Below are 10,453 nucleotides of genomic sequence, written 5' to 3'. Positions count from 1 at the left end.
AAAAAAAAAAAAAAAAAAAAAAAATTAATCGTCAAAACTGGGCATGATGGCTTATGCCTGCAGTCTCAGCTACTCATGAGTCTGAGGCAGGAGGATCACTTGAGCCCCGTAGTTTGAAGTCCAGCCTGGGCAGCATAGTGAGAACCTGGCTCTTTAAAAAGAAAAAAAAAAAAAGTTATTAAAAAAATAGTTAATAGTCAAAAGGAATCTTTCAACTCATTTAGCTAGTCAGTTAATTGACTAGCAAAAAGAAAAGTACTGTAGTTGTTTGATATTAATACCACTACTAATAGTAGGACTTAGTATTTTCGAGTGACTTTGCAGTCTCTATGGTTGAGGCAGAGTAACAGGTATGGACTTTGCAATCAGACTGACCTGGGAATCATGTCAGTTCTGGGCTATGTGTCCTTGTGCAAGTTAATATATTCTCTCTGAACCTCAGTTGCCTCTTCCACAAAGTGGAGAGAGTCACACAGTTGTTGGGAAGAATAAAATAATGCATGTTACGTACCTCGTTCACAGAAGATGATAACCTGTATGTTAAAGGTGTCCCCATTCGCACTCTGCCCCTGCTAAACCATAATCTTTTCTCTCTCCGTGTCGACCATGTGAAGGGAGCACATATCATTAATCTTATTTTACAGATGCGAGATGAGGCTCAGAGAGTTTTTCCAGCCAGGCCTGCCTCCTACCAAGAATCTCTATCGGTGGGGTCCAGGCATCAATATTTTTAAAATGTCCCCAGTCGATTCTAATGTGATTCTAATGTGCAGTTTGGAGAACCATGCACTCTCTATTACTTTGACAGTGTAAAATCGAATGTTACCCCCTGATTTCAAACTAGAAGTCCTCCCAGTAGCAACAGCTTCTTTTCAGGCACACTCATTCATTCGTTCCTTCAGTAGGTATTTATCTAGTGTCTACTATGTGCCAGGCACAAGCAGAAGAAAACTTCTCGAACGTTAAAAGTTAAGATGTTAGTGAAATGAATGCTCACAGATATGCATGTGGAAATAAGAGCTGACATCTTCCTTGCCAGTATCATTAATATTATCATAGTGAATTTAAGAATAATTTATAAAAAGGAAGCTGTAAGATTACTTGATTTGTGCTTCTTTGGTCTGCTTAAGTAAAATATGGGAAAGGAAATGCTAAAATTTTGAGCTAACTCATATTCATTTAACCTATCAGCAGTGCTGACAGACACTGATGAGTTATAGTTGTGAGGACTCAAATCATAGCCAGCAGGCTTCAATGTACCCAAAATAGAAGCTACATTGTTGATGTTTTCCAGAAAATTTCACCTTAGCCCTGTTAACTGAAGTCTAAAGGGTTTCCTGCTTTGGTTTTAGAGGGATGATATTTTATTTGGCCACAACCTGTGTTGGATGCAATAGAGCACCTCCCCTCCATAAATCACCCCCAGCTCCATAGATAACTGGAAGTTGCCCAAGAAAAGTGCATTCATTCTCCTGCTCTTCGCTCCCCTAATTACTGCACAATTTTGCGGCTACATGACTTGTCAATCACGTGAAGCTAAGTCTATTTGCCTCTGCCTTTCAGCTGGATTCCTGGCAATGAAGAAAACAAACAGAAAACAGATGTCCATTACAGGTCTTTGGATGGTGAAGGGAATTTTAACTGGAGATTTGTTTTCCCGTTTGACTACCTTCCAGCCGAACAACTCTGTATCGTTGCGAAAAAAGTGAGCTCTGAAATACGCCAGTGGGAAGTGGGTATCATGGATCTTCCTTAACTCAGAAACTCATAGAATGCTCAGGATCTCGGATGTCACTGAGTCTGGCTCCTTTTCAGTAGAGATGGGGAATCTGCCACCTTGACTGGTCCAAGGTCACACTGCTAGGACAGGTATTTGTGTAATTAGGAAGCATAAGGAGCACAACTTTCTTTCCCTTCACATACTGGTGGTGCGGTGAAGGATAAAGGGTAGAAGTAATGGTTTTGTATTAGTATAAACAACAACCCAAGTGTGTTCTTTATGTGACAGGGAGACTGACGTCTTCCCAGGCTAGGCAGAGTCAAGCAGAGGCCCGGTATTAAAGTGGGTATCCTTCCTTATTAAACCTCCACATCTGCTTTACCTCCTTCCGAGACACCACCGTGAGGGCTCAGGGCCCTCCTGGTCTTAACTAGTTAGACTTTCAGTTACAGAACTCAGCTCAAACTGGCTGACACCAGAAAAGGGATGTATTGGTTCACATTACCAAAAAGTCCAGGGGTCTGCTCGCTTTAGGCCTGTCTGGATCCCGCGGTGAAGTGATGATGACTTTAGAAATTGGTCTCATCCTCCCCGCTCCTCCGCCCCACCCTCCTCCACGGACTCATGGTGGCAGCCCCAGGTAACATCCTGTCCTCCCCTCTAACCTCAGCAGAAAGAGAAGAGCGAAGCCCTCATGGGGCCAACCAGAGTTCTGGAATTGGGCCTCAGTGTCTCTGCCTTTGGGGATCATGTGCCTATCCCTGAACCAACCATTGTTGCCCAGGGATGCTCTGATTGTCCAGGCTCCAGAGTTAGAGGCAGAGGCAGCTTCTCTAAAATTTGGGGGAAAGGGGAGTCCGCTAAGGAAAAGCTGGGTGCTTTCATTCCAGAAAAGGGGGTCTAGAACCTGCATAGTCGATAACAGATGTCTTCCGTAGATGCCCTGTTCCATTCCTGCCTCCACATTCTCTCAGCTTCCCCTAGCTTTGCCTGGTCACCTCCTCTCCCCACACCTGATCAGAATGTACCAGCCACCAGCCCTGTGTCGCATTAGGCCTACCCTCTGCTGGCCCTACTCAGTGCTAATGCTGTAGTAAGCACTGTTTTTTGTTTTTTGGTTTTTGTGTTTTTGAGACAGTTTCACTGTTGTCACCCAGGCTGGAGTGCAATGGCACAATCTCGGTTCCCTGCAACCTCTACCTCCTGGATTCAAGCGATTCTCCTGCCTCAGCCTCCCAAGTAGATGGGATTACAGGCATGTGCCACGCCTGGCTAATTTTGTATTTTTAGTAGAGATGGGGTTTCTTCATGCTGGTCAGGCTGATCTTGAACTCCCGACCTCAGGTGATTCACCCACCTCGGCCCCCGCAAAGTGCTGGGATTACAGGTATGAGCTACCGCATCCAGCCAGTGGGCGGGTTTTCATACCAGTGGGATGAATGCCTTCAAAGGGGGCCTTTTTTTTTTTCTTTTTGAGACAAGGTCTCACTCTGCCACCCAGGCTGGAGTGTACTGGTGCACTCATGGCTCACTGCAGCCTTGACCTCCTGGGCTGAAGCAATCCTCCCACCTCAGCTTCCCTAGTAGCTGGAACTACAGGCATGCATCACCAAGCCTGGCTAATTTTTATATTTTTTGTAGAGACAGGGTTTCACTTTGTTGCCCAGGCTGGTCTCGAACTCCTGGGATCAAGCCGTTCTCCCACCTTGGCCTCCCAAAGTGCCAAAGGGGACTTTCAAGAGGCACAGAGGCTCAATGTGACATCAAAAATGCACTTTCAGATGGTGCAGCATCAGGGCTGATGGCGGGGATCAGGGCTTTTAGGTACGGTTACCTTTCCTGTTTACCCACATCTAGGGCTGGACCTCCCCATACCCTGTGGTGCTTGGAGCATGATCCTACCCAGGATGGTCAGGCAGCAACAGACAAGAGCAGAGTGGGCCGCCCAGTCCCTCAGAGCCAGGCTCTCTGAGCCCTGCAAAGGAAAACATTCCTGGAATATGAAAAACAAACAACCCAGTGATCTTCCTTCAAATTCATGAAGCACTGGGAAATTCCCTTTCTACTAGGACCAGAGGAACTTAGGTATACCTGAGCTGGAGAGATGTTTAGTCTTGGCTAACATTGAGGCAAGGAGAGGCAAGAACTTGCAGGACAGTTACCTAGTCCTCCTTCGACCTACCTCTAGTATGAGGATCTGAGGGTCTTAAGTGACCACAAGCAAACAAAAGCCAGTGGTATTTTTCTTTCTTTCTTTCTTTTCCTTCTGAAATAGAATCTCACTCTGTCACCCAGGCTGGAGTGCAGTGGTATGATCTCGGCTCACTGCAACCTCCACTTCCCAGGTTCAAGTGATTGTCATGCCTCAGCCTCCCAAGTAGCTGGTATTACAGGTATGCACCATCATACCTAGCTATGTTTTGTAGTTTTAGTAGAGATGGGGTTTCACTATGTTGGCCAGGCTGGTCTCAAACTCCTGGCCTCAAGTGTCCTCAGCCTCCCAAAGTGCTGGGATTACAAGCCACTGCACCCAGCCCAGTGGTATTTTCAAAGGCCAAAATCCCAGGACATTCTAAATCTGCACTGATAAAAGAGTAGAATCTGGGCCGTCTCCTTACCCCCATGTAAAATGAGACCACACTCAGACATCTGTGTGGGTGGGGGGCGGGTGGAAAGTTGCTAAGCAGAAGTGACACCCCAGTGGGTGATACTGTGGGCTGGCCTAGAATGCCCGGCCTTAGGAGGATAATCTAAATAGGACATAGGGGTCTTTGGTGGGGAGATGAGTCACTCTCCAACCCCCAGGTGGCAGCAGGAAGTCACACTGATAGGGACATGGCAAGGAATCTTCTTCTTTGGGAAATGCCTGGGACATTCTTTCAGTTGCCCAGCTTGTGATTTCCTGGGGAGCCTGACTGCTCTCCATACAGATAAAGTGGAAGGATTTAGGCCCAAAGAAGTGTCAGGGTGGAGGGTGCAAAGGAGAGAAAGGCCCCAGGCTTTGATGCTGTCTTAAGGAGCCAAAGGTGAGTGTTTCAGAGTCATCATGATCACCTGGTATGTCCATGTTTCTTTTCGTTTTAGGAGCATTTCTGGAGTATTGACCAAACGGAATTTCGAATCCCACCCAGGCTGATCATTCAGATATGGGACAATGACAAGTTTTCTCTGGATGACTACTTGGGTAGGGCTTCCATTTGGATCATTGCTTCTAAGAAACTATACTTGGAATTAGGTCAATGAAAACTTGGAAGCAATTCTTTAAATCTTCAATACTTGTGGTAATGGGGGCCTAGTGGGGGATAGGGGACACACCCACTGCTTGCATGAGCTCTTGGCAGTGCAGTCTGACAGTGAGTACCATCCCTTTTCAAGGGCTCTGGTGAGGGTCTTACACCAGTGTCTGTGGAGACTCAAATCCTGTTTCTGCAGGGGGATGCCACACTCCTATATCCACTTTCAAACCAGCCACTCTCCCCTCAGCACCTGGGAATCAGCTCCCACCCTCCTCAACCTGTTCCCAAGTTACCAAGATCCCCCAATCCCCCAGCCATTGCTCCTGTCTTCTGTGGTAAGGGCACTAGCTCAATGCACCCCCAGCCCGGGCCCCTCCCTCTCCTGGCACACTCCTCCCTTGCCCCCCATGGCACTGTGCTCTCCAGATTTTCACTCTTCCTGGCTCTGGCCTTGTCACATTAGCCAGCTTTGTTTCTGCATCCCACTCTATTTTTTACTTTTTTTATTTTTGAAGACAAGTCTCTCTTTGTTACCCAGGCTGGAGTGCAGTGGCACGATCCTAGCTTACTGTAACCTCAACCTCCTGGGCTCAAGAAATCCTTCCCCCTCAGCCTCCTGAGTAGCTGGGACTACAGGCGTGTACCACCACACCTGGCTAATTTTTTTTTTCTTTAGTTTTTAGTACAGATGAGGTCTCACTATGTTGCCCAGGCTGGTCTTGAACCCCTGAGCTCAAGCAATCCTTGCACCTCAGCCTCCCAAAGTGCCAGGATTACAAGCATAAGCCACAGTGCCCAGACTCCCACTCTTTAAATACAGGCCTTCCCTGAGGTTCCTCTGCTCTCCTCCAACCTGCCAACCACCCCCTCCAGGGATTTACCCACTCTAACCTCAGTGGAACGTCATGCTTCAACTCTCACCTTTCCGCAAAGTGTGGCTCCTAAACCAGGATGTGTAGCCTGTGCTCTCAGAGTGCCTGTGGTACAGTCAAAGGAAATTGTTGAGGGTCATTCCCGATTCCTGGCCAGAACCCCCAACCTTTATACCTGGTGGGCAGCTCGCCTGTACTGTGACTGAAATCTCACTCAGCATTTCTTCCCTCACCTCACCCCTGCTCTCCTCAGGAACTTATTTAGCAGCTCACGACCCCTCCATTTCCCCAGCCACCCAGGCGAAAGCACCCAGAGAACTCTGTAGTTTTAATCCTCTCTTTTCCCCCACGCCCCGCCAGCCACTCCATCCTAGCAATGTCATCTGTTTTATCACGCACACTTATTTTCTTAGTCCTGTGATCTCTGCCACTTGCCAGTTGAACCTCACTTTCTGTTAGCCACATGTTACAGTAGCCCTTGACTGGTCTCCCTGTTTCCACGCTGCTTCCAGGGGTCCCTCCTGGCAGAGGAAACACCCACCAAAAGTTGTATCTTATTTATCCCTTTTCCCTGCACAGCACTTAATGCAATGATTTTGACTTAGTGCTTAGTAAGAGGTCAGTAAACAAATGAGTATGCAAGTAGGCTTACATAAAGCATATGGATAGTAAATTCTAGGCTAATAAAGGGTTTGCCCTTGGCTTTGTTTGTTGAGACAGTCTCACTCTCTCTCGCCCAGGCTGGAGTGCAGTGGCACAATCTAGGATCACTGCCACCTCCACCTCCTGGGCTCAGGAGATCCTCCCAACCTCAGCCTCCCAAGTAGTTGGGACCACAGACACGTGCCACCAAGCCTGGCTAATTTTGTGTATGTTTTGTAGAGATGGAGTTTTGCCATGTTGCCCAAGCTGGTCTCAAATTCCTGAGCTCAAGTAATCTGCCCACCTCGGCCTCCCAATATTGCTGGGATTACAGGCATGAGCCACCATGCCTGGCCTTGCCTTGGAATTTAAACAAAACTGTCAGACAACAAATAAAGAGAATGACTGTTTCTCAAACTGCCGACTGAGAACATAACCAAAAGGAGAGGGGAGACAAAAGCAGTCACAGGTCAAGAAAGGCTAAGGTCACGTGTCTTATGGGTCCACTATATGCTGCAGGGCCGTCCCTAAGTCTGACAGTTTAAAGAGAAAATGCCACAGCCGGGCGCGGTGGCTCAAGCCTGTAATCCCAGCACTTTGGGAGGCCGAGACGGGCGGATCACGAGGTCAGGAGATCAAGACCATCCTGGCTAACCCGGTGAAACCCCGTCTCTACTAAAATACAAAAAACTAGCCGGGCGAGGTGGCGGGCACCTGTAGTCCCAGCTACTCCGGAGGCTGAGGCAGGAGAATGGTGTGAACCTGGGAGGCGGAGCTTGCAGCGAGCTGAGATCCGGCCACTGCACTCCAGCCCGGGCGACAGAGCAAGACTCCGTCTCAAAAAAAAAAAAAAGAAAAAAGAAAATGCCACAACCTCCCTGTTGCTCTTTGCTGCCACTACTGAAGGTCAGACTCTTGCCCCCGTCATCCATAGACTTGACCCCACATCACGCATACCATTTTCTGGAGGAAAGGGCTCACAGGAGTTCCCAAGCCCAAAACACACTTTTCCCTGACTGTGGAAGTGGTACTAAAGAGTTAATGCGGCCGGGCGCGGTTGCTCACGCCTGTAATTCCAGAACTTTGGGAGGCCAAGGTGGGTGGATCACCTGAGGTCAGGAGTTCAAGACTAGCCTGGCCAACATGGCAAAACCTCGTCTCCATGGCAAAACTGCATCTCCACTAAAAATCAAAAATTAGCTGGGCATGGTGGTGCACACCTATAGTCCCAGCTACTAGGGAGGCTGAGGCATGAGAATCACTTGAACCCAGGAGGCGGAGGTTGAAGTGAGCCGAGATCACATCACTGTATTCCAGCCTGGGTGAGAGAGAGACTCAGTCTCAAAACAAACAAGCAAGAGTTAATACCTCACATTATAGAAGGGGCGATGTGCTTCTCCAGACACTCTGATTGAGGCTAGGAGTCTCAGTTCCTGGTGACGATTTTCTTTTGAGTTGTGTTCCTTCTCAAGATTCTGTTTCTGAGGTTTTACTAGGAGAGTCTTAGATGTACACATTTCATGCAGCATCCTGTGTTGGTTTGTTTTGGTTTTTGGTTTTTTTTTTTTTTTGAGACAGAGTCTTGCTCTGCTGCCCAGGCTGGAGAACAGTGGTGCAATCTCTGCTCACTGCAACCTCTGCCTCCCAGGCTCACGTGATTCTTGTGCCTCAGCCTCTTGAGTAACTGGGATTACAGATGTGTGCCATCGTGCCCAGCTAATTTTTAGTAGAGATGGGGTTTCACCATGTTGGCCAGGCTGGTCTCGAACTCCTGGCCTCAAAGTGATCTGCCCACTTTGGCCTCCCAAAGTGCTAGGATTATAGCTGTGCACCCAGCCAGCATCCTGGGTTCTAAGCACCTATTGTCTTTACCCAAAGCCAAATGACCTCTCTGCTCAGGGCAGCTCAGAACTAAAAGGAAAACATTTCAGATCCAAGGGCCTTGAGTTGAGTGAAAATTGTGTCTGTAGATATTTCATTACTTTTAAAGAACTCTGTTTATGCTCATGTCTTTGAGAAAGAAAACAGGAGATGCTGTACAGTGGATGGCTATTTCTTTGGCCATTTTCCATCCTAACTGGAAATACTTTAAATGTCTGCCAGGCCCCCTTTCTCTAACTCACCTTTTACATGTTCAAAATCACTGCATGCCTCTTTCCTGACAAGAACGTTCTGTTCACTTGTGAACAACAGCTGATCCACTTGAAGCTCATTTGGACTTACTGTTGTTTCCTTGGCTAGGTTTCCTAGAACTTGATTTGCATCACACTATCATTCCTGCAAAATCACCAGAGAAATGCAGTTTGGACATGATTCCGGACCTCAAAGCCATGGACCCCCTTAAAGCCAAGATAGCCTCCCTCTTTGAGCAGAAGTCCATGAAAGGATGGTGGCCGTGCTATGCAGAGAAAGATGGCGCCCGCGTGATGGCTGTATGAACATTTCCTGGTTCTGGTTGAAGATCGTTTGTGCCTTTTGTCATTTAGGTTTTGCCCTTTATCCATAGACTTACTCCAGATAAAATGAAGTTTTAAATTGGTGGGAGTTTAAGTTATAGGAACAGTTTGTCTTTGGGATATGTTTGCCTTTGTGTTACAGTATAAGGTGGGAGATGCTGTGAGCATGTGCTTGGAGTTGGAGGAGGGTGAAGTAGTTGGAATGGCCAAAAACTACAAGCTCAGGTAGTTTCACTGTATTTTCCTTGGGACTCTTCTTCATCAGGAAAGTTAATTAATGCTGGGCTTCTAGTACAATTTAGTATGGAAAAGGGAACTTCAAATTTGAACTTTTCTCATTAAAAAAAAAAAAAAGTGGGGCTGAGTGTGGTGGCTCACACCTGTAATCCAAAGCAGGTGGATCACCTGAGGTCAGGAGTTCAAGACCAACCTGGCCAACATGGCAAAACCCCATCTCTACTAAAAAAAAAAAAAGTAGCCAGGAGGGGTGGTGCACACCTGTAGTCCCAGCTGCTCAGGAGGCTGAGGCAGGAGAATCACTTGGACCCAGGAGGTGTAGGTTGCAGTGAGCCAAGATCGTGCCACTGCACTCCAGCCTAGGTGACAGAGTGAAATTCTGTCTCAAAAAAAAAAAAAAAAAAAGGTGGAAGCAGCAAGCTGTGCTGGCATTAGTTGGATAAAAAGGCCATAAATTACAAGCAAGTTCAGGAACTCAAGATGTATTTTGATCTAGAAGCAATAGTGTGGGTTACCATGCCATATCACGAAAGACTACCGAGTTCATTATGCATTATTAAAAATAGCTAATATTTTTGATCATTAATTTTGAACCAGGCAGTATGCCAAGTGCCTTACATTCATAATCTTTTTAAAAACAACCTTGGTGTATAATTTACATAAACTGTATTCATTTAAAGTACACAATTTGATGAGTTTTGACAGATGTATACACTCATCGAACCATAATCAAGATCCGGAACCTTCCCATCACCTCCAAAATGTCCTTGTGTTCTCTCTCTGGAGTCCATTGCTCCCTCCCTACCTCCCTGGTCCCAGGAAACCACTGACCTGCTTTCCATTACAATACAGCAGTTTGCACATAAATTCACTTAGTTCTGCTGACAACGCCATGAAGTAGACATTGTCCCCATTTTAGCGATTCCACAAACAGGCTTGGAGAGATCGAGCAACTTGCCGAAGTCAGAAACCCAGCTTTGTCTGACTTGTAAGGGTAGGAGTCCTCAGAGCTCTACTCAGGGCCAGTGCTTCCCAAATTGTTGGGGACCTTGCAGGCCTTCCTGGCTCTTAGAAAGTCAGTTACAATTTTAGGTATGGCTCACTATAAAAGTGGGCAAGTTTTTTTTTTTTTTTTTGAGATGAAGTCTCACTCTGTCGCCCAGGCTGGAGTGCAGTGGTACAATCTCTGCTCACTGCAACCTCTTCCTCTCGAGTAGCTGGGACCACAGGCACGCGCCAACATGCTGGCTAATTTTTTTGTATTTTTTTTTTTTTTTTTTTTTTTTTTTT

The 10,453-nt window shown here is 46.8% G+C and overlaps 1 protein-coding gene across 1 annotated transcript in view; it reads left to right on the top strand.

The window, feature by feature from the left end:
• The window catches only part of MYOF (myoferlin), a 157,796-nt gene that overhangs the window by 141,841 nt on the left and 5,502 nt on the right, over window positions 1-10,453 (top strand). The window contains 3 exon segments of the mRNA XM_017876763.1: window positions 1,564-1,705; window positions 4,805-4,904; window positions 8,712-8,902. Coding sequence (XP_017732252.1) covers window positions 1,564-1,705; window positions 4,805-4,904; window positions 8,712-8,902 — 433 coding nt within the window.

This window comes from Rhinopithecus bieti, unplaced genomic scaffold (assembly GCF_001698545.2).
Source record: "Rhinopithecus bieti isolate Rb0 unplaced genomic scaffold, ASM169854v2 scaffold_9383, whole genome shotgun sequence".
Lineage (NCBI taxonomy): Eukaryota > Metazoa > Chordata > Mammalia > Primates > Cercopithecidae > Rhinopithecus > Rhinopithecus bieti.
The sequence above is the reverse complement of the archived record's forward strand: the minus strand, read 5'-3'. Positions and strand labels throughout refer to the sequence as shown.